General features: G+C 41.9%; 1 protein-coding gene across 1 annotated transcript in view; it reads right to left on the bottom strand.

Annotated features, from left to right (window-relative positions):
- Positions 1-10,871: 10,871 nt before the first annotated feature.
- sacs (sacsin molecular chaperone) overlaps positions 10,872-25,415 on the bottom strand; it is a 145,658-nt gene continuing 131,114 nt past the window's right edge. Inside the window, exon 10 of the mRNA XM_068033633.1 lies at positions 10,872-24,642. Within this exon, the coding sequence (XP_067889734.1) occupies positions 13,076-24,642 (11,567 nt within the window). The 3' untranslated portion in view covers positions 10,872-13,075. The remainder of the gene's footprint in view (positions 24,643-25,415) is intronic.

Genomic DNA, 25,415 nt, shown 5'->3' with positions numbered 1-25,415 from the left:
CTTCAAAACACTCCCACAGGGGATGCTGAGACCAAGTGGGCCCGCATCAGAGACGCCATCTATGAGTCAGCTTTGACCACCTACGGCAAAAGTGCGAAGAGAAATGCAGACTGGTTTCAATCTCATAATGAAGAGCTGGAACCTGTCATAGCCGCTAAGCGCATTGCACTGTTGAACTACAAGAAAGCCCCCAGCGATTTAACATCCGCAGCACTTAAAGCAGCCAGAAGCGCTGCACAAAGAACAGCCAGGCGCTGCGCAGATGACTACTGGCAACACCTATGCAGTCATATTCAGCTGGCCTCATACACCGGAAACATCAGAGGAATGTATGATGGCATTAAGAGAGCTCTTGGGCCAACCATCAAGAAGATCGCCCCCCTCAAATCTAAATCATGGGACATAATCACTGACCAACGCAAACAAATGGACCGCTGGGTTGAGCACTACCTAGAACTGTACGCCAGGGAGAATGTTGTCACTGAGACTGCCCTCAATGCAGCCCAGCCTCTACCAGTCATGGATGAGCTGGACATACAGCCAACCAAATCGGAACTCAGTGATGCCATTGATTCCCTAGCCAGCGGAAAAGCCCCTGGGAAGGACAGCATTACCCCTGAAGTAATCAAGAGTGCCAAGCCTGCTATACTTTCAGCACTACATGAACTGCTATGCCTGTGCTGGGACGAGGGAGCAGTACCTCAGGACATGCGCGATGCCAATATCATCACCCTCTATAAAAACAAAGGTGACCGCGGTGACTGCGGGTTTAGATAAAGTAACTAAAGAGAAACTGTTTCCAATGGCTTAAGGGTCAATAGCCAGAGGACACAGATTTAAGGTGATTGGCAAAAATACCCGAGGCGACACGAGAAAATATTTTTACACATTGAGTGGTTAGGATTAGGAATGCATTGCCTCATAGGGTGGTTGAAACAGAATCAATAGTAACTTTCAAGAGGGAATTGAATAAATACTTGAAGGAGAAAAAAATTGCAGGGATATGGGCTACGAACAGGGGAATGGGACGAACTCGATTCCTCTACAAAAGAGTCAGCGAAAACTCCATGGGCTGAATGGCTTCATTCTGTGCTGTACTAGTCTATGGGCTGGATTTTATACTCCATTTGAAGGCAGGTTATCTGGCGAGGAGGCAGAGAATCGACGCAGATTTGTCTGCCATGGAACCCGATGCCATAATGCTGGCTTCCGATTTTCCCAGAGGTGGTGAAGTTCCGTGGTGGCACCTCTGCCGCAATGCGATGGGATCATCGTTCATATATGTTAAATACTGTTTTGCATGCATTTGTATCTAATTCACCACGATCTACCAGACATCGCAATCTTCTGTATGACATGCAGCACTCACATGCCTTCACTTTCCCACCTTAGAAAAGCTGGTGCCACCGAGGCAAGAGTCCTCAGTGCCTGCAAAGGTTCGGTAAGTTATGCATTGTTATTAGCATCGGACATTGCCACTAAGCTCAAGCTGCAGATGTGAGGGGAGGTTGGAACTCTGCAAATGGATAGTGTTGGTGGGAGGGTGCGGGGAAGGAGGAATTCTGCAAGTGGAGACTGTTGTGGGGGTTGAAGGGGAGAATTCTGGAAGTGGATACTGTTGGGATCAAGGGAGGAATTCTGCTCGTGGATACTGTTGGAGGAGGGAAGGGGGAATTCTGCAAGTGGATGCTGTTGGGGGGGAGTGGGGGTAGAACTCAGCGACTGTATCAGCTTTTCTGGGGGGGTCCAGTGCAGGCAACTCAAATGGTATTGGTATGGACATGATGGCTTGCACTTATTGAAAGGTTGTGAGAGCAACATCAAGTCATAACATAGAGCTCATGCCGGAATCCTGCAGAACCAAAATTAACACAAATTTTTACCCAGATAGGTGTACTTGACCTTTTAAAGGAAGCCAAAGTTACAAGGAGGCGTTATAAAGGTGCTCTGTTCTTAAAATGTTTTGAGGCCTTGTGTTAACGATTATGGATATTGGTTCATTTGGCAAACTGAAAAGATTCCATGGATTTGTTGTTTTTTTACTTAGGTCTCTGGGAAGACGCTTGAGCTTACTGTTTAAAAACAACCTGGATGTCACATGCCTTAAGCTAAATAAACAAAGGGAACCTTGGTGGCCAGAGGAGTTGTTTACAGAGAATTATTAGATTAGAACATTACAGCGCAGTACAGGCCCTTCGGCCCTCGATGTTGCGCCGACCTGTGAAACCATCTGACCTACACTATTCCATTTTCATCCATATGTCTATCCAATGACCACTTAAATGTCCTTAAAGTTGGCGAGTCCACTACTGTTGCAGGCAGGGCGTTCCACGCCCCTACTACTCTCTGAGTAAAGAAACTACCTCTGACATCTGTCCTATATCTATTACCCCTCAACTTAAAGCTATGTCCCCTCGTGTTTGCCATCACCATCCGAGGAAAAAGACTCTCACTATCCACCCTATCTAACCCTCTGATTATCTTATATGTCTCTATTAAGTCACCTCTCCTCCTCCTTCTCTCCAACGAAAACAACCTCAAGTCCCTCAGCCTTTCCTCGTAAGACCTTCCCTCCATACCAGGCAACATCCTAGTAAATCTCCTCTGCACCCTTTCCATAGCTTCCACATCCTTCCTATAATGCGGTGACCAGAACTGCACGCAATACTCCAGGTGCGGTCTCACCAGAGTTTTGTACAGCTGCAGCATGACCTCGTGGCTCCGAAACTCGATCCCCCTACTAATAAAAGCTAACACACCATATGCCTTCTTAACAGCCCTATTAACCTGGGTAGCAACCTTCAGGGATTTATGCACCTGGACACCAAGATCTCTCTGTTCATCTACACTACCAAGAATCTTCCCATTAGCCCAGTACTCTGCATTCCTGTTACTCCTTCCAAAGTGAATCACCTCGCACTTTTCCTCATTAAACTCCATTTGCCATCTCTCAGCCCAGCTCTGCAGCCTATCTATGTCCCTCTGTACCCTACAACATCCTTCGGCACTATCCACAACTCCACCGACCTTAGTGTCATCCGCAAATTTACTAACCCACCCTTCTACACCCTCTTCCAGGTCATTTATAAAAATGACAAACAGCAGTGGCCCCAAAACAGATCCTTGCGGTACACCACTAGTAACTAAACTCCAGGATGAACATTTGCCATCAACCACCACCCTCTGTCTTCTTTCAGCGAGCCAATTTCTGATCCAAAGCTCTAAATCACCTTCAACCCCATACTTCCGTATTTTCTGCAATAGCCTACCATGGGAAACCTTATCAAACACCTTACTGAAATCCATATACACCACATCCACTGCTTTACCCTCATCCACCTGTTTGGTCACCTTCTCGAAAAACTCAATAAGGTTTGTGAGGCACGACCTACCCTTCACAAAACCGTGCTATCTCTAATGAACTTATTCTTTTCAAGATGATTATAAATCCTGTCTCTTATAACCTTTTCCAACATTTTACCCACAACCGAAGTAAGGCTCACAGGTCTATAATTACCAGGGCTGTCTCTACTCCCCTTCTTGAACAAGGGGACAACATTTGCTATCCTCCAGTCTTCCGGCACTATTCCTGTCGACAATGACGACATAAAGATCAAGGACAAAGGCTCTGCAATCTCCTCCCTAGCTACCCAGAGAATCCTAGAAGTGACATGTCAAGATTTATGGTGGTCAGGAGGTTTTGGCTTGCCGTTGGGTTGTGAACTGTTTTGAAGGCAGTTGGGTTTGTAACCTGCTGAAAGAAACACCCAGCTCATCTTTCTCCACCTCTCTAAAGAACCCTGCGAATCCAGTGTAATAGTTGAAACCCCTGATGCCGCATTTCTCCTGGAAAGCCTACCAGACTGATTTTCAACATCTCCAGAATGAACTGCTTCTGAAAAGATCCCAGTGACCTGTCTCCGTATACCTGGTTGCCAGACCAAAGGACAACTGATATCCTTCCATATCTTCTCTCTTTCCTTCAAGAATTACCAAGTATTTGGCCAAAGTATTTTGTCTTTTTGTAAAATGAATCTCTGCTGAGAAAACCTCTATTTTTATCTTTAATCGGTGTGTGTGAGCATGTGTGTAGAAGGAAATATCTGTTTACATTTATATTTCAAAATGTGTGTTAATGCTTTGCATCTTTACTGGATAAGTCTTGTTTTATTATAAACTGATAATTTTGTTGTTTATTAAAGAAACCTGGTTGGTGTATTTTATTCTGGGATAAAGAGTAGAGTCTATGATTGACTGTATCGGTAATTTGGTAAACATTTAAATATATGTTGTGACCTGTGGAGAAGTGGAACTAGAGAAAGACAGTGCACTCCTCCCAACTTGGTTGTAACAGAGGATAGAGATGGGTATGATTCACCCTGTCTTCCTGGATCCCTGTGCTGTGATGAGACATCTCTGCCAGAGGTGGGCCCATGAGGCAGCTGTGTCTCAAGAGGAAGCTCCTAGAAACGAGCAGCAGCAGCCGCCAAGGCAAAGAAGAGCCCAGATGCACCAGCGAGTCTATAGGGCTCGGACGACATATCTGTAGATGTCTGAGTGCAACTGCCAGAGATGACTGTGGATGTCCAGAGAGGCCGTCACACACCTCTGCATACTGCTGAATGATGATTCGCGACCAATGGGTGTTGGTGGTCTCCCTATGCCTGTGGTCCTCAAAATTACCATGGCCCAACCTTTTATGCCTCTGGATCATTCCAGGGATCCACCGGCGACATGTGTGGGGTTTCTCAATCCGCAGTGCACCGCTGCATCAAGGAGGTGACCAATGCTCTGTTCAGGAGGGCCAGCAACAATGTAGGCTGGAGGACAGACCCTGAGATGCCGAGAGGAACACTGGATTTGGGGCCATTGCAGGATTCCCACAGGGTCCAAATTGTGATCGACTGCATGCATGTGGCCAATAAGGTTTCCACGGGATAACCAGCCGCCTTTATAAACAGAAACTGGTTTCATTCAATTAATGTCCAACTAGCATGCGACCACAGAAAGCGCTCCTACCAGTGTGTGCCCGCTTCCCAGGCAGCTGCCATGACCCATACATACTTCGCCAGTCTCAGGTGCCGCTGCTTTTCTCTCCCCACACTCACCTTCAGGGTGGATTCTTGGGGCTAAGGGCTACCCCTTGATGGCATGGTTGCTGAAGAGCATTACAACGCCTGCCACAGCTCCACCCAAGCGACCATCGAGCGGGCCATTGGTATGCTGAAGAAGTGTTTCCGCAACCTCAATTGATCTGGTGGAGCCCTTCAGTATGCCCCACAGAAGGTCCGGTGCATCGTTGTAGTCTGCTGCGTTCTACATGACATGACATAGCACTACAGAGGGGGAGGCATTGCAAGATGAAGTACGGGAGCATGAGACATCCTCTGATGATGAGGACACACAAGGCCAAGCACGCATGGAAAATCAGAGAGCAGTGATGGAGGCCAGACATGGTAAACAGCGCACAAGGGAGGTAAGGCAGAGATTAATAATTGCGCGTTTCCACAATCCAAGAATTTCAATCAATATATTTGCTAACAAAACTCCCATCATGCATGCAGTCTCAAGTCCTCTGCCTCCGTAGCATCTGTCTCTCCAGCATGAATGGCAGTAACAAACTGAGCCATTGCCCATGTGACATCATTTGTGCAATTAAACATCATGCCTATTGCCATGCTAATGATGCCATGCTGTAAGGCTTATGATGGAATTGAAAGACACATAATTACTCCATGGTGGAATGTAGTTTTCAGACAATAAAGGCTGATGATTGGCAGGAAAACACATTTAATTAAACAGGATATATCTGTCTCACCCGTGAATACCAATGTGTGTCAAGGTATCATTTTAATATGTTTGTGGGTGCTCCTTTGTGGTTTTATCTCTGCGCTAGCAGCTGGACTGGAGGCAAGCTGCTGATCAGGAGGCCCCTTGGCCTGGAATGACTTCAGTGGTCATCCTCTAGGTGCCTGAAGCCTGGATGGCCCCGGCTGCCTGTGCCTGACTCACTGGCGGTGGGGCTGAGGAACCTGTGTCCACACTCGAATTGCTGTGAGGTGAGATCTCAGATGTAGAGCGCAGCCTCTCCTCCTCCTTCTCAAGGCTCGATGGAACCTCCCTGTGGTCTGGAGAAGGACCAGGAGCAGGAACACTCTCCAGGCTCCTGGTCCTTGTCCAGCCCTGCCACTGCTAATTTGAAGTCAGGCCAAGGCGAGGGTTTGCAGGTCGTGGTGTATCTGTGGGATCTGGCTCTCCATGAGGGTCTCCAACCTCACATGCCTTGGACATGGCAGCAGTCATGGCATGGATGGACTCCTCCATCATCTGCTCAAGGCTACACATGGGCTGTGGCATCTCAGCAAGATGTTGCCTTATCTCTCTCTGCAACTCCAGCACACCCTGTGCTGTCGGCACCAGAAGCTTGTCATCAGCCTGGGTCTTAGCATGGGCCTGGACACCCACAGTCCGCTGACTGTCAGAGACCTTAGCTGTCTCAGCCAGCTCCGTGTGCATGTGAGGTGCTCTCAATAGCTTGTGACCCTGAATGTAATGCCAATCGGATACCCACCAAATTGAGAGTATCTGCCCTGGTGGAAGGTGTAGGAAAGTCATGGGACGGTGCATCCTCCAAGTATTGTTCGTCCTCAGAGCGCCGTCGTGCAAGATACAATGTAAAGAACAGACATTTAGCATTATGGTACACATGTTGCAATGATGACAGCATTGTGTTTCTCTATAAAATGTAACTTCGATTCATTCTGTGTTTGTCAATAATCATTCTCTTTAACAGGGGCCCCAAGCTTGACGTCCAATATGGCACGTGCTCCTTGGCCCCCGGCTAAGTCGAGCGCTTCCTCTTCGGTTTGAGACAGAGGCCACAGATTGGGCACCCCGCCACCGGTCCTGGCCGCCTCTCTGCTGTTGTGGGCCCTCTTCTCCTGAAAGATCAAGGATGCAGTTACTGTTAAGTTCCAAATATCTCTACATCACTTCAATGCTGACATGGACCCCACTTCTGCAACTGGGGGACGTCGCTACTCTCATACTGACTCTATCGGTCATGGGTCTCAATTGGGCTAAGATAGAATCAAGGGAGACTGGTCTCATATATGCAGTCAGTTATCTGCTATCATTGCACTATGACCTTCCTATCATTGGAATGGCTGTGTCAACTGTGCGTCTTTACGCTTGTGGGCGAGCAGATCGCAGCAAACTATGTGGAACCGCACAACTTACCTTGGCTGAGCATAGGAGGTCATTGACCCTTTTCCTGCACTGGACCCAGTTACGACAGGTGATGCCAAGGCTACTAACCTCCTCTGTGATCTCTGTTCAGGCTTGCTTGGTCAGGCGGGCGGACCTCTTCTTGCCATCGCTGGGGAAGAGGACCTGCTGCCTTTCCCTTGCAGCCTGGAGGAGAATCAGCAGAGAGACATCAGTAAACCATGGGGCCACCTTTGCTCTGACATCTGACATGGTCAGAATGACGCTCGGAGAGGATTCTTGCTGAGATGCAATATTATGGCAAACCATTAAAGAGTTGCTGCAGTAAGCTCAAGGCAAGAAGAGTATATGCACGGCTGCCAATCTTTTAAAGATGGCGTCAACACCTGATCCAACATCAGGTGACACTGTTAACGGTGTTGCCAATGCCTTCCTCGCCACGTCATTGGAGACAGCCACCATCATTATGTTAAATGGCCACCTGCCGCATAATTGCAGCAGCGCGGCCACAAACAGCACAGGCAGACTGCCGTCATTTTGCACAACTGCCGCTGCTCATGGTGGTGGGATAATAAAATTCAGCCCTATGATTTTATGAATATTAATCTGGCAAATTAGAAATTTATTAGAAGTAGAGAAGCACTAGAAAGACTTGCAAATGATAGATGATTGGATGGAGACTGTAGCTGCAGATTTTCTCCCGAGGAATAAAGACAGATGAAGTGTAGCCCCACCTACAATGAAGGGTAGATCGAGGGAGATTTTAACTTGAGTACATTTATCCTAATGCCTAAAAATGGTTTACCCTACCCATTTATGCCAGTATTCCAGTTGCTGCTATCTTCCAAGTATTTCCAAGTTCGCGGATGACACAAACCTAAGTGGGAATATGTGTTGTGAGGAAGATGCAAAGCAGCCTCAAAGGAATTTGGACAGACTTAGCGAGTGGGCAAGACTTAGTGAGTGGGCGCAGTGGTTAGCACCGCAGCCTCACAGCTCCAGCGACCCGGGTTCAATTCTGGGTACTGCCCGTGTGGAGTTTGCAAGTTCTCCCTGTGTCTGCGTGGGTTTTCTCCGGGTGCTCCGGTTTCCTCCCACAGCCAAAGGACTTGCAGGTTGGTAGGTAAATTGGCCATTATAAATTGCCCCTAGTATAGGTAGGTGGTAGGGAAATATAGGGACAGTTGGGGATGTGGTAGGAATATGGGATTAGTGTAGGATTAGTATAAAATGGGTGGTTGATGGTCGGCACAGACTCGGTGGGCCGAAGGGCCTGTTTCAGTGCTGTATCTCTAAACTAAACTAAACGTGGCAGATGGAATATAATGTGGAAAAATGTGAGGTAATCCACTTTGATAGGAGGAATAGATGTGCAGAGTATTTCTTAAATGGTAAGAGATTAGAAAATGTAAATGTATAAGGAGACTTGGGTGTCCTTGTCAATAAGTCACTGAAAGCTAGCATGCAGGTGCCACAAGCAGTTAGAAAGGCTAATGGTATGTTAGCCTTTATCGCAAGAGGATTTGAGTACAGGAGCAGTGAAGTCTTGCTTCAATTGTATGGAACCTTGGTTAGACTGTGCTTGGGAGTACTGTGTGCAGTTTTGGTCCCCTTACCTTAGGAAAGATATTATTGCCATGGAGGAAGTGCAACAAAGATTCACCAGATTTCTTCCTGTGATGGTGGGACTGTCCTATGAAGAGAGATTGGGGAAACTGGGCCCGTATTCTCTAGAGTTTCAAAGAATGCGAGGTGATCTCATTGAAACCTACAAAATACTTAAAGGGATAGACAAGGTAGATGCAGCTAAGATGTTTCCCCTGGTTGGGGAGTCTAGAACCAGGGGACACAATTTCAAAATAAGGGGGAAACCACTCAGGACAGAGATGAGGAGAAATTTCTTTTCTCAGAGGGTTGTGAATCTTTGGAATTCTCTACCCCAGAGGGCTGTGGAAGCTCAGTCATTGAGTCTGTTAAAACAGAGATTGACAGATTTCTAAATACAAATGACATAAGGGCATATGAGGATAGTGTGGGAAAAAGGCATTGAAGTGGATGATCAGCCATGATCTTATTGAACGGCAGGGCAGGCTCAATGGGCTGAATAGCCTACTCCCGCTCCTATGTTCCTGTGTTCAAACAGCGCCTTCCATTGAGCAACCAGAGCGCCAAACTGTTCAGAGACTCAGCCCTTTAATATACTATTCGAGGTCCTATGACATCTATCGGACCCGGTTGCCATTTTTATGGTTTTATCAGAAGTTACAGAAGAACAGTGATCAAAAAGATAAATTTTGGGTTATTTATGTGGGGCCAGGAAGAGCCCCAGACCAATTTCACCCTCAGTATTTTTCTCTGCCTGTGGCATAAGTAGAATCTCACACTTTTATTAGAACATTACAGCGCAGTACAGGCCCTTCGGCCCTCGATGTTGCGCCGACCTGTGAAACCATCTGACCTACACTATTCCATTTTCATCCATATGTCTATCCAATGACCACTTAAATGCCCTTAAAGTTGGCGAGTCTACTACTGTTGCAGGCTTTGAAAAGATGGTAGAATGAAGTCTATCTTCCACCTATCAATGTAGTGGAAAATATTTCCAATACAAACACAGCTTAAATATAGATCATGGACAGCTCATTATGAATATATTGAGCATGGGTGCATGAAGATAGGTGCTTCTCACTATTCACCACTGGGAAAAAAGCATTAAAGCAGGGCACTTTGTAAATCCAGTCCTTGTTATCCATGATGGCGTATAAGGGAGACTGTTTTGCAGTGTAATTATCAAGCAGTTACAAGCAGCATACATTCTACTGACTATTATTGTCGAAGTTACAATAATGGAGACAACTGTTTACTGAAGTTGTTTTATTGTAGTTGTGGTACTTGATACATCAGCTGACAGTGCTGCACTGCTCCAAATTCAGAAATAGTACGAAAATCATTCTTCAAAAATGCATTTCTTGTCACAGCATCCTGTGCACAATCTATCAGCTGCTAGTAAACATCACACCATAGTCTTGCAGTAACAGTTCTGTCAATTATACACAGCAGCAAAATCGACTCAGACAGTATGTGCTACATGTGATCATGGTACAATGTACCTAAATGGTACTGAAGTTGCTGTTGAATGTCAAAGAAAATATAATGGTTAACTTGCTATACAGTCCTGTCTGTGTTTTAATATCCTGAGTACTGAGTACATATTTCTGCTTAAAATCACTGACAAATGTATTAACACAGTTGTGACAGCAGTTGTAAAATCCTCACCCCAGAGAATAAAAGTTAGCAATGTACAACAAATAATCAGTGTACATAAAGCACCCGTGTGTTTCAAATGTCACTACATGTGGAAAACTCACACAGATATTGCATGTGTTCTTAGAAACCAGTGAAGTGTCACTTTTATAGAACATTGTGCTTAGTCAGAGATGATGACTAACTCTGCCTCAGTTTCTCTTTAAGGAAAAAAATGTGCTTAAAAAACAGAATTCTTTCCTCAGAGGGAATGTAACAATAGGATTAGACTGTTAAAGGACGACTGCTGACACATATCCATGAAACACTATGCATGGGATTTCACAAGGTAGTGCGAGAGAGTTAGCAAGAATGGCCTATGCCTGTTCCTGGATAGTGTAATGGTGGCAAAAGTATTCAGCATGGTGCACAGAAGGCGCTATTTTTTAATAGAAAAAATTGCTAATCATCTTTCAGCAGAAAAGCTGGAACAGTACTCAAAGTCAGAAAAAACCCAAACAATAGTTTTAAATGTTTCCAGTACTGAAAACACATTTCAAGTCAATGAACTAGTTGCCAAATAAAATGGCCAATTCATATATAAAACTAAAAAAATAAAAAGCAGATACTGTTATCACATTTAGTACAAACACAATAATGGCAACCAAGTTAACCCATCTCTTCAATAAATCCTAGAAATATGAGGACGTCATAAACAAAATACACAAAACGCATTAATATATAAATGCAGACCAGCACCTTTACCATTTGTTCACTAACAAAATACAGTAATATAAAATTAAAACTGAGAATACATTAAAACACATCTCACCTGCATAAAGAATGGCAGATATTGACTATGAGAATGTCATGCAAAGTAGTCAAAAAATATATCTGTCCATTAAGCCTCATTGTTGATTTAGTGAACAAAGTATTTTTGGACTATTAGGGTCAGGAAGTACTCAAACACTTTGAAGAACACAAATATTGCACAATGATGCATGTATAAAATGAGTTTTTGTTTACATAACACAGTTAAATAGAATTTTCAGGTTTTAAACCTGCAAAGCTTGCTAACATTTCATTAATTCTGTAAAACTATGGTGTGAAACATATTGTTATAGTCCAATCCTTGGACCCAGCCTGTATTTGTGAATACTTAGAGAATGTGTAGTGTGTGTAGTGTCAAGACTTCTATTGTATATATTTGGCAAAAACTTGTTTGCATAATAACAGCCATTGGGAGTTCAACTGCAAGCATTACAGGAAATTAAATCTTAACCCTCTCCCTAACCCCCAAAGGAGCATGATTAAGTAACTCTTGAATTAATCTATTGCAAGTTACCTGTTGCATGTATTTAAGGCATTAAAATTATGGAACGTAAGCTCACCCGTATTTATATCGGGAACAGTAGCTCAATTCCAGCAGCTGTACATGTTTCAGCTTTACCCTGGACTGCAGTTCTTCAGCTGATGAAGGTACATCAAACATCACAATGTTTCACCACTGTTACAATCATACGATGCACGAAAAGGCTCATTTCAATCATGCTTTGCCAACCGCATAAGGACATATATTTATTTTGTTTAAAACAAAATTTAAAGTAGAAACGTCACCTTTAATGAAGAACCTCTCTCTCAAGGCAAATAACAATAACTAGAAAGTCTGTCCACAAATCAAATTTGTATGTGCAGGTTTCCGAAAAAGAAAGGCTTTACTCAAATACCATAGTGGACAGAAAACTGCAATGGTCATTTGGAGTTTATATTTGGGGTTTAAGTCACTGAAAACTGTTATCAATAGACTGAGCAAATGGCAATGGTGAATATGTTATCAGAATATTAAGTTCGGCTGAACATAATATAGCTATGTACCAAAAAACTATTTTCTCTTACTGAATCAAACTTAATTTATTTAGGATCTTTGTGTTTGGCTTAAAATTGAACATTCTGACCTTAATGAAATTACATTTACATATTATGTGGAGCATTGAACCAATTGTGGAAAACAATCTCCTGCATCAAAGCAATACGGAGAAATGTTCTGTACCTAGGTGACATCAGAGAATCTAATTTTTTTCAAGATACTTTGCATGATAAAAGCAATTTTTTGCAATTTCTTTTCTTACAGCAGTTTCCTATATACAGCTTGCAGAAAGCAAACTAACTAGTATTGTTTGGTGCATATATAAAAGAAAAAGTATTTTCTCCATTTCAAAAACATAATAGGCTCAGAAACACTGCACCGAGTGCTGTGCTGTGGAGGAAATGCAGTGTCTTGTTTTACTGATACTACACAATCAACCTTAAGCTGTCCATTTATATTACTGGGAATTACATATTTCTGGCTGGAGATCTGTATCTGAGTTTAGCTTTCAAATAATACCTGTTTTATTTTATTAAAAATAATTTAATAGGCTAAATGAACATTTGTAAGTGCTAAGCTTAAAGAAGGAATAAACTGTAGATGATCATGTCAATCTTTTATCCCAGATAACAAAATGTTTCTTTTGTATCAAATGCTGGGAGCAGATAGAAATGAGATTACAATGAACTGTTTTCCTGGTTAGTGTTCATGTATCTGTTAATCTCACTGAGTGCATTCTTATAGTTTTTGCTGAATGAAGTTTTCAAGTTTTATGATGATCCGAGCAGTGCACTCCATCACTCTCATTGCAACTTCAGTCGTGAATTTATCATTCGGAATCAGGGGAAAAGGGAGGAGATCTGGATACCGGGTCCTCAATCCGTCTACACCGTATGCTTCCAGAGTATTCACATCAGTTGAAAGTCCTACCAGACTTTGACTGTATTCCTCCACTTTCTGTGCAAGTGCAGTCGGTTTGACATCTTTGTCAGATTTTCCTTTAACTGCGTATTCAGCTGCTATCAAAGCAAGCTTTGCTGCTAAATAGCACTTGAAACACACCCACTCATTGGCATTTTTATGCAAGTCATTCCTAGCTGCAGAAAAGTTCGCCCGAGCTTGTCTGAGCCATCTCCGTGCCTCTATAGGATTGCCCACAGTTTTGTAAGTTGGAGGTACAAAGAATCGTGAAGAGTGTGATGATCCTGATGCTGAAGTGAACCTCCCTTTAAAATGCTGTCTGTCGGATTTATGGCTTGTTGCTTCCTGGTTCCATGAAGTATAAAATCTCTGAAATGAAAATTTTTCTGATTGGAATCGAGCAGACGAAGAGGAATAGGTTCTTCTTGATGCTCTGTCTGTGCTAAAATCTGAACCTCCAATACCTTGTTTTTCTAGCCTGTTGATTTCATTTTGCAGATGCTTGAAGACTTCTGTTGCAATCTCCAGATTTTCTGCATTTTTATCAGGGTGCCATTTGAGGTATAACCGGCGTATAATCTTTTTCCTTTCTGGTTCAGGAAGCCTCCAAGCCTGCTCTAGCACTGCTGTGACCTCTCGAAGGATTTCAGGCAAAGCATGCAGCTTAATCTTCTTTGGAGACTGGTGCTTTGAAGTTGGCATTCTGTGGCTTTCCCGCCCAGGAAAATGGGGAGGAACTGGTCTGAGGCCTGGTGAAAGGCATTCTGTGGGACTTGTAGGAGTGGTTGGAGTACTATCTCTTCCTTGGGAACTTTCATCAGGCCTCGAAAATTTATACAGATCAAGAGAACTTACAATTTTATACTCGCTATAGCCAATATCAATTTGGAAATACTTTCCCAGAAAGCTAGAATTCTCATCTCCTTCCCTTTCTACTTCTTGTACAATAATGGCATAAGTATAGGTTGGCTGGTATGATCCATATATATCACCACCTTCAGCATCAACAAGATAGCCAACATATTCTCCTGGGTAGAATACATTCATAGGATCCATAAGGAGTAAGTAATGGATTTCAGCTGGTATCGGTGTACCTGGCAGAGGCAGTTCAAGTTTTGAAGGTTCAGTTGAAGAATCATACTTAACCCCTAAATTGTCCAGCTTTTCATTGATTCTATAGATATCAGTGCAGCCAAGCATGGCTATCAGGTAGGAGGTATCTAAAACCAAGTTGTCAGTAGCAGTTTTAAGGGTCATCGCTAAGGCTAAAAGAAAGTTGATATCCTTGCTCTCTGCATGCTGGATGTACAGGTGTATCACTGCATTTCCGTATCTCTTCAGGAATGCTAATGTTTCACTCTTACTGTGAGGGATTGGGCTACATCCTTTTACTCGAAGGCTTGTCTGCAGTTTCTCAAAACAAGAAACTTTCAAACCCTCACGCAAGGCCTTGCAGAGTCGACTAGCTTTTTCTTCATTCGCCAGATAGGCATTGTCATTTTCATGCTTCATTATCCGAATAAGACCTGTGATGAACTGTTCAGAAGAGAGCAGCAACTGAAGACGACCCTGTAGTGAACATAGTGCTCCGAATTGACATATTTTTGGTGTTTCTTCATCCAGGATCTCTTCTAAGATTCCGCTAAGTAGCCTTGGTCTCAATTTTGAAGGAAGTAGCATGATCAGCTTTGTATGAAAGGCATGATCTTTGCCCAGGTAACATTGGCTTAGATCCACAAGCATTAGAACACCTACGTTACCTTGCATTCGGCTCTTATAATGAGGAGCATCATCAAAAACCAGTATATTTGACTTCGTTAATCTTCCATCATGACTTGGAAGGTAAAGGCCTAATTCTCGAACATTGTCAAGATCAATTCTGACCTTTATCGGGTCATTCTGAAGGCTCTTAAATAGTCCAGAAACGGCCCTTTTGACAGTTCGCATTTCATTTGGCTCCAGCTGCTTCCCTTCAGATATTTTAAATATACGTCCTAGAACCTCAACATACTGTTTTGTTGAAACAATATCTTCTGTACCTAAAAGTTTAAACAATTGGTGGAAAGTGCCAAGTTCTAAAGGCAATTTGTAGAGGTATGGTTTAAAATCAGACTCATTCTCAAGATTTATTACAACCTCCTCAGGTTTAAGTAGTTTCCAGCCATCTTCAACCATAACAAATGCAACACCTCGAAGATGGAAACGGAAGTCTTTTTTTTCTGCATTCAGAAATTCGTAAGTACTTCGTAAGACTTTGACTCTGGTTTTTATCATATCATCTTCTGGAGATGCAACGTTACAGATATTTTTGCAGTTACTTATGACTTTGTCTGGTGGAGGGTCCAGACTGACATTTAGCAGTGACAGGACTTCCTCTACTTGTTCCTGGTTACCAAGTTTGCTATCTTCTTGCTCCTTAATACTTGAAGGTATTGCCTTTTCTGGGAGAATTGGGCATGATGTCCACAATAATTGCATAACATCAGTTTGCTTGAATTTGGGATTGACCTGAGCCCCACTGAAATGTATTAGAGGGAGAATCCCATTTAGTTCTTGAAATTGAGGATGAAGCTTCAAGAGTTCTGCTGGAGCACGTTCTGGATGGATGAATGGAATCAATGAAAGGTCCTTAAGGAAGTTTCCAGAAAACAGGTCTGTCCTCTCTTGAAATATATGATTCAAGAGGACATCAACCTTGTTCTGTATTGTTTCTTTGGACCAATTCTCTGCTTGAGCACGAACTCCAATCTCCTTAGCAAACTGTAACAACTGTTGTTGGGAAACTGTGTACTTCAATCCTATGTTTCGAAAGAATGTTATCCACGATGTGAGGAATGCAGCGCGGTTCTTGGGTTTCTCAACCTGTTCCAGTTTCCGAAAAAAGTCTTGAGAAATGAAAGCATTTTCTGGCAGCATAACTTCAAAAACATTTTCGGTTCTGTCGTAAAAATTCTTTGCAGGCTTTACGCGGTTGAACGAGTCTGGAATAATTGCAAGACCTTCAAGTTTTGCAAACAGTTGGTCTCTGATTGCTGTACCTTCATCCAGGTTGGAAAGTTTCTTCTTCAGATGTACCAGATGTTCAATCTTGGATGCACTGGACAGGTTATCGAATTTCGGCAGCAAGTGCTTCAAATATACCTCAAGATCATCTACAGGAATACAATCGAGGAAAGCATACAGGTCCTTCAGATGGGGATTGTCTGCAAGAAATGCAAAGGAAGTGGACAATGCCCATCTGTCTATTCCTGTTAGAGGAATGCTCTTTGTTAGAACAAAGCATGACCCATATTTCAAAATACTGATGTAATTACCACTAATGGCCTTATAGCAAGGCAGAGACTTCAGAATCTTTATGTTATCTTGGGCTATCAGTTGTTTCAAATTGCTATTGAAGTACATCAGAAGTACTTCAAAGTCATTGTCGGACAAGTGGTCTGTTCTCAATGTTGCTGTTCGGATCATGTAATCGAGAGCCTTCAGAATGCTTTCAGGACTCTCAACATTTGCCGAGTGTGAAGCCAGCTGCGAGACTAAAATGTTCTCTTTTGAGCAAATTTTACTCAATGCTAATTGAATGCAGCCTGCTTTCATCAGTGTATTGAAAACTTTATCATTCTGGCCGTTTGGGTAGATAGAGACATTCATCAAACTGAGAGGTACTAGAACATCGCTTTCTGGTACTAGCATCCTGTTGCTGGAAATGGTGAATTTTGTACCAGGCAACAAAGCCCAGTCTTTTAATACCTCAGTGATAGTTTCAAATGTTGGTCTAATCTCTGCCTCACCTTCCTTAACAGAAATTGCATCACTAATGAAATGCCAACAGTTTTTCAACCAGGGTTCATTTCCAAAATTGTCTTTCCATTTCACAACAGATCTTGTTCTGTAGTCTCTCGGCAGCACAAATGATAGCAGCTCAGCAAAACTGCTTACATCAAAAACTTTTGCAACACCACAGTTGAGCAAGATGTTATTGTACTTCATATAAAGTGTGTTCATGAATAGTTCTTTGCGCGATGGAATCAGCTCATGGTAGGTTGTCAGAAACTTCGGACGTTTTGCATCAAAAACTTGCAGAATATTATCTAGAGTAATGAGAAGAGGGAGCCCTTCCACTCTAATTTCATTCTCTTCTGAATCTTTGAAGCAGTAGTCAACCAGAAGTTTCAAGTTGTGAAATAGCTTTAGGGTAGATTGGTGTAATCGACATGGTAACTTTCCAAGGTGGCAGCTTGAATCAGGGGATGTGAATGAGTGCAAGAACTCTCGGACGTCAGCAGGTGTTACATATTGCACTGGAATTCCTGATTCCTCAAAACAGTAATAAATGTTGGAAGTTTCATCAGAGCTGTAGACTAAGTTAAATCCTATGTCAAGTAGCAGGTTTTTGAGCCTGAAAACATTTTCAGCTATGGTTTTCCGAACTGCAATATTGTATTCTGTATTTTTCATGTGCTGCAGTTCATCTTGGAGCAAATTGTCAAAGAATGATCTGTTTCTGTTAGTTGTGGACGTATTCACCCAGCTAATAAAAATTGTAGGCTGTAATTCTCCACTGTCTGCATTTGGTATCCGGACTACTGGTAGAAGACGCTTGAGATCATCATGAAGACAACAATAGACAGACCTCACAAGGCAGTACCAATCTGGCTGTATGTCAGATTTGTTAGCAGCAAAGAATGTCATAAACTTTTTCATTAAATCCTTCAAAACATGATTGGGTGTATTTTGCAAGACTGTTATTGTTGGGTCAGAACCTAGAAAGTAGCGCTTTCGTATCTGTACCAGCAGCTCCACATAGGCTGGAGCAATCAACGTAGTCATAAGGTTATTGTTCCAATCACTACGCACTCCAACGCCATTGTCATCCCGCCACAAATTTCTTCGAGCTGAATCTAAAGCAAAGTGGCCATTTACATGGACAGGTAATCCTGTTTCCAATGACAATGGCAGAAAGCAGAAAGCTCTGTAAGGCTTTTTGTAATTATGGCTGATGCAGGCAGCAACTCCTCCTCGAGGGAAAAGTGTTATGTCTTCATTCTTATGAGCTGATATAACAGTCTTTGAAACTTTCTCAATATTTGAGAAACCTGATCTGTTACAGACTAACCAGGTTGTAAGGTTGCCTTCAGAATCCTCAATGTCCATAGTGTAAGTAATCTGTTGAACTGGTATCTGGCTAAGCTGCTTCCTTTTATTTACACTATCAAGTACAGATGCGTGAAACTGCTTCCGTTTCAACCTGTCACCATCTGTAATTTTGGCTTTCACAGAATACAGAACATTTAGATTCCCAGTTGTCTTTTCGATATCACAAATGGAAATCTTCTCCATGTGATTTAAAAACATGAGAAGTTCAGCTCCATCACTACGCAGTTTGTCCAAAAGATTCTGCACCATTTGATCTGACACGGGAACTTGACAGATTTCAGATATTTTGGCCATCTCAGCATTTCTTACTGGAAACCTAAACATGGTAGCATTTTCCAGTTTGAAAAGGTTGCCTAGAAATGGATTCAGTACATCTGTAAATTGGGTTCTGAAGTCTGAATCTAAATCTCTAAACATTCGCCCAGGGCTAACATTGGTAGATCCAGGAGCATACCTTGCATGGGGATCAAATATGCAGAGCACGTCATTGTCAGAAATAAATGCCGGGCAGTCTGTTATATGGTACACAGAATTAAATCCTATTCCATATTGCCCAGTCTTACCGGGATTCCCTTCCTTTGTTCCTCTTCCAAGGTTCTGAATCCCCCTAATATCATCTTCTGTGAATGGTTGGTTGTTGTACACACAAACTGCAGGACCTTGAAGAGGTGCCCACTTTTCATCAAAGATTCGATTTCCTGGATGTTGTCTTGGATCAAAGATAAAGTAGATTTCAGTGGCTTTTGCATCATCTGCATTTTGAAGTAGCTCCTTCAGCATTTCTTTCTCAGAAGGATAAGCATTAAGAATGCTCTTAATCCTGCTGGTTAGCTTCTCTTTCTGTCCAAATTCACTGCCAAGGGTGGTAAAACAAATATTGGATGCATAACGCTCCAGAGCTTTGTGGCGCTTTGGAAGTGCTCCAAGTTTAACAGCTACTTCTCTTGGTATATCAGGATGGCAGTATTTCACAGTTTTATCACTCACTCTTATCCAAGGACAATCATTGTAACACAGAGATTTAGCTGGAACAAGGAACCCTTCACTATCTGGTAGCAGAAGGGTTCCATATTTTCTCTTGCAGTAGTCTCGATTTTTCTCCCTAATGAGACCCCAGACACCTTCACTAATGATTCTTCGGCAAAGCTGAAAATTAGTCTCGTTTAGAGGTTCCTGGGCACATTCAGTTTTTAAAACTTGAAGGACCGATGCAAAGTCTTCAACTGTGAATGAGGATTGCACTCCCAGCTTTTCAAAGAATTCACGGAAATTACTTCTGTACTTATTTGGAAGCTGGTATAGGTGAGGGGTTGCATCAAAATTGAGGTGGAATGCAACCTTCGCTGACTCAACATAGGTGTTTTCAACCAGAACAAAATTAAAATTCTGAAGTTCTTCATTGATCTGTAATTTTGCAGTTTCATTCTTCAGCATGGCCTCATGAAGATATTTGTAGCAAGCATTTGTGATGCTTTCTTGGCACAAAGTAATACCATCAAATGAAGCAGTTACTTTCTTCAACTGATCTAATACTACAAGAATAGGTGGCTTCTTTAGCAATCCAAAGATCTCTTTAACACCAGAAGATAGGGCACCACATCCTTTACTGGGAGGATTTTCATTTAGAATAGGATGCAGAAGACAAACTACATCCTGGTACTCAACTGTATAAACCTCTTTTGCTGCAAACATGGTTTCAGGCTGAAAATCGTTTCCTTTCCAATGCAATGAAAAACCAGGAGGCTTTTTCAGGAAAGGAAGGAAAGGTATAGACTGAAATTTCTCAGCAAAGTCTTTGACTCTGTGATCCCGAAACTTTAGTTTCTCATCAATTAAGCTCAGTATGATGCTGCTACGGAGACAAGCTGCTGCATGATCACTTTTATTCAGCACTGCCACAGACTCTGCACGTTCTAATAAGTCCTCCCATGAAATGTCGTCCTTAATCATGCCAAGTTGCACCAGCTTTACTAATCGGACAGGGTTCAAGTAGTCTTGTGTACTTCCAAAAGGGAATCGCCCATCGCTTATCTCATATAGCTTAGCAACTCGACCTTCTGGATGGATAAGTCTTGAAGGAACAGATAACTGTTGGTGCTCCCCTGAGGATGGTATACAACAGGTAACACGTAGAAGTCCTGAAAGCTCCGATACCTTTTCGTCAAGAACATAAAGCATCAATGGATCTCGTAGTTCTGCCTCAATTTCTTCAATGTACGGAAAAAATGCCTCTGTAAAAAACTGCTTTTCAGAAAACGTGTTTTCCAGTAATATATTCTTACATCCTGCCTCTTCAAAACCAGCTCTAACCCAAGATGGAAGTTCTACAGCACACAATGGTTGAGGTTCAGCCTTCTTGAGGAACTGCAAAAGGATCTTGAAAGCCACAGGCCCAACTACTGGTCTATGAAGCAAAGCATCATCCAAAAATCTTATGTTTTTGATTGAAACCCAGGAACTTCCATCTGAGAACACCTCTGTCAGCTTGTTTCCTCTTCCTTTGGCAATATCCTCATAAAGTCCTTGCCACACCACAGCAAAGTCATCATGAACCAAGGTAATATCAGGCCATAGGGTATAATAGTTGTAATCAACAAGCTCTGCATTAACAGCCATGTCTCGAAGCACTGCCAGTGCTTCTAAATATGCCTGAACAATTACATGTCTCATAAATACGTTGTTCCACCTCCCTTTTGAATCTGTTTTCCAGATTTCTTTTCGATTGGAGGAAACTGCAAAACAACCATTGATATGCACTGGTAATCCAGTTTTGATTCTCAAAGGTAAATAACAGAACACTTCTCCATAAGCACTACCATTTGTCTTTATGGTCCATTTGTTGTCTTCCATTTCAGATAGCAAAACACTAACAGCACCACAAGGGACAAGTCCTAATCTTCTCCCACTTTCTTGCAGTGAAAATATCAGTGCTTCTCCAGTATCCATGCATGAACATATAAGCCAAGTTGTGGATTCAGTCACTTTTTGTGGTACCTCTTCATTTGTCTTTCTAATTGATGCTGACTTGGCTGAAACCTCAAAGAAAGGTGTAGTTTCATCCTCTGGACCTCTGAATAGTGGTGACTGAAGATCTACAATCCTTCTAAATACCTGAAAAAATTCATCAACCACAATTTGCACTATGCAGGCACACCTAGGTGCTTCAGAAGGAAGCTGTCTTGTACTGGCAAGTATTTTCATCAGTTTTGCAGCCTCCTTTAAGATGTTCATAGGTGTTGTCACAGCTTTTGATGAACAAACAATTTTTTTGATGGCAATGATAGTGTGTGCCAAGCTAGGATCAGATTCATCTGATTTTATGTATTTTAAGAACATGGTGTTTACATTCTGAGAGAAGAGAATTAGCCTGTGGCCACACAAGCTAAACTCATCAACAAGAGAATAGATATCTGCTGTAGTGTAGGAAACGCTGCTAATTTCACTGACTAATGCCTCCTCCTCCACTCTGAAAGGAAGTCTAAAAAGTGTTCCCAAATAGCAGAAGGGTTTCTCAGTGGCCAGTGGTAAGTCACAACCGAAAACATTCACAAATGGCCTGAACTGATTGGGGAATTTTCTTAACCTCTTCTGATGTTTGTTCCAATTGATCTTTATCCCAGGATTTGTTTTGTCGCGAATATGCTTTCCCAAATGATTAATATTTGGATCAAACATTATCATAAATTCACGGCTCAAAATTATAGGGATGTCTGTAATGTGATAAACAGAGTTGAAACCAAGTCCAAATTTCCCAACTTTGTCAACCTCACTTCTCTTCAGTGACCCACCTAGTCTGGTTATGTTTACAAAGTCAGCATCTGTGAAATCAGAGTTGTTGAATGACCATAGAGCAGGTCCGTGGCACACTGCCATACCTGGATCTAGAAGGTTTTCTCGGATATCTACATTTCTTCGCATGTCAATCAGGAAGCTACATTCAGTTCCCTCAGCATCATCTGCATTTTGCAGCAGCTCCTTAAAGATGTCTGCAACTGATGGGTATTCTTCAAGAATGTTTCTGATTCGTACTGTGAGTGGCTCCCTTTGTCCAGATTGCTCAAAGCCCAGGCTCTCTGGGTTAATAAGTCTGGTACTTAGGCATGGCACTTGAAGTGCTTGAGCCATTTTCATGGGGATGTCCTCATGTACCAAGTAGATGGGTTCTAAGGAATCATCAAGCAAGTCATTGAGATCATCTACTTTGATGTCACAGTAGCTACAATTGTGAATGGGTTCCATTACCAATCTGCTGGGATCTTTGCAATAATGAATAGGTATTGGAGTATTAAGATTAACTGTAATCTGATTGCTATATAACCATCTTAAGATATTCAGTATCAGAAGTAGGTTTTGTTTACTTTCCTGTTCACTGATTTCATCATCACATTTTTGTTTGATACTGCTGACAATATTGAAGATGTGCTCGATACTTATTTCTTCTAGTGCTCCAAAGTACGTAAACAGCTTGTGATATTTTGCCATGGTTTTCGGAAGGATATATAGGTAAGGCTCTAGGTCAAGATCTTGAATTGCTTTTATAGCTACTTGTCCGGGAACAGAAAAGACCTTTCCTGTCCACACCCAGGGAAACGTCAATGATCGGAACCCTTCTTTATCTTTCTGCAGATGGCCCTGCATATATTCATAAATATCAAGCAAGAAATGTTGAAACTGGTACCATTCATCATCATTGAAATCCTTGGAAGTGTGCCAATCAACAACATTTTTCAAGTGCCCCAAAACCTTATTTAAACTGGGCTCTGTGGAAAAACCTAACAATTTTCTCACTTCAGAAGAGATATTCTCCACAAGGGGCACTTCAGAGCCTACCAATACAGCTTCAGATAAATCTCGCATTTCACATGCCTTGTGAAAATTTAATACGTCTCCTTTCCAAGCTAAGGATTGAGGATAATTCAGAGGACGTTTCTTGCAAACTGGAACCCACTTTAACTTTTGTATCATTGCTTTTGTTTCAGTTGAAATTGATAAAGTGTTTTGTCTGTGTAGGATCGTAAGTAATGTTTTAGCTTTTCTGATGACGAGATCTTGCTTGACTTTGCCACTGCTCTGCAGCACTTCAATTCTTTTGGCAACTTGTACAACTTCTTTTTCAGTTAACTGATCTTCATTCTTTAAGCCGATTTGTCTCAGGGCATGTAAGATATCTGGAGTTGAGGTGAAGCTATCTGGTGGGAAAAATGTTTTTTCATCAGCATAAAACAAGTTCTGTAATGTTTCTATTTCAGGATCAAACAATTCGTTAGCTGACATTAACCTTCCCTGAGAAGTGGAAATAAACTTCAAGGACTTCATCCATTCTACAAACAAAGCATTTTCATCTTTGAGGAAAGCTAAATTGATGAGAATCCAAATCAGAATATCTGTGACATCCTTATTAGAATAAAAGCTTTTTTCAATGTCTTGTAGTATAATCTTTAGGCAGTCTGTACTTTTTAATTGTTCAATTTTCAGTAAGGTAACTAGCCGAATAGAAGCTTCATCAATGCAATTTACTACAGGAATGGACATCCGTATGTCTGATGGAAGTTTTGCAGTGTGATGTAAGACTTTACTTCCTCTTAATGCTATAAAACTTCGGCTGCTTTTCTCAGAAGATGGTTCGACTTTGTTAAAGATCATCAGTTCCTGAAGAATTTTCTTGTCTCGCTCATTTACTTCTGGCAAACTAGCTAAGAAACATCTCAATGCAACCTTGTGTGTTGGAGGTAGTAACATAACCTGACTGGAAATCTTTTGTGGTGTTGCCTTATCCAGGATCTGCAACAAGGTGCTAGGCAGAGGAGAATGGATGTATTTTTTCATAAGAGGGTGCTGCAAACATGGGTCTAGTCCTTTAATAACAACTCCACCAAGTTTCTCAATAATATCTGGTAGAAACTCAGGGAGTTGGGTTTCATTGTCAGATTCCATGATTATGGGAGATGGAGTTCGGAGACGTAAAAGCTTGACAGTGGTTTGGGTTTCATCTAAAGGCATCTTAGGGATCAGTGGCAATTCCTCAAACAGAGTCAGGTCCTCAGGGAAGTTGTGATATAGATATCTCCATACTGTCGTCAGCCATGACATAGGTGGGTGCTTCCTCTCTAGGTTTCTTGGTGACCACTGCACCATCATCTCTCTACCAGGCCAGCAAGCATTCACCAGTTCTTTAATAAGACGCGCAGAACGATCAGAGGTCATTAATTGCAGTTGTGTACAGAGTCGACCTGTATGTTAACAGCAGCAAAAACAAAAGAATTAAAAGTTGCAATTAACTTTTAAATAATGAAGCATTTAAGTTAAACATACAAGCCTAGAAATTGCTGCTAGATTTATACTGGGAACAAGACATTCCAGTTTTACAGTATGAAATGGGGTAGAAAAGGTGTCTGAGATACATTAACAAGAAAAATACATAGCTATCATATTTTAAATTATGGAACAACAATAAACTGCATTTACAAAATAAAATCTCAAATATGGAGAAAATTATGCACAAAAATAGAAGCATTATTAAAAACATTTACATAACTATAATTTTTTTTTCAAAAGATTTATGCAAGCTCTTTCCTTCCTTTTCCTCAAGCCTTCACTCATTCATTCTTTGGAAGGTTTCATATCACTCCTGACTTGCTAAGGTATGAACACGTTCTCAGATGCTCGTAAGTATAAAATTATTCAATTTCTATTCCTAAATTTCCTCCAGGCAATATTTTTTAAAAACCTTCATGGTAAACTGCAGTTAGTTGGAGGTTGCAGATTACCTGTAACAAACATCAAAAATGTAACCCCACTATTTAAGAAGGGAGTGAGAGAGAAAACGGACAACTACAGACCTGTTAGTTTGACGTCTGTAGAAGGGAAAATGTTACAATCTATTATCAAGGATGAGATAACTGGACACTTGGAAAATAATGATATGATTGGGCAGAGACAACATGGATTTGTGAAAGGGAAATCATATTTAACAAACCTGTTGGAGTGCTTTGAGAATGCTACT

Source organism: Heterodontus francisci, chromosome 6 (genome assembly GCF_036365525.1).
Source record: "Heterodontus francisci isolate sHetFra1 chromosome 6, sHetFra1.hap1, whole genome shotgun sequence".
In the NCBI taxonomy this organism is placed as follows: Eukaryota; Metazoa; Chordata; class Chondrichthyes; order Heterodontiformes; family Heterodontidae; genus Heterodontus; species Heterodontus francisci.
This window is presented reverse-complemented; position numbering and strand designations above follow the sequence as displayed.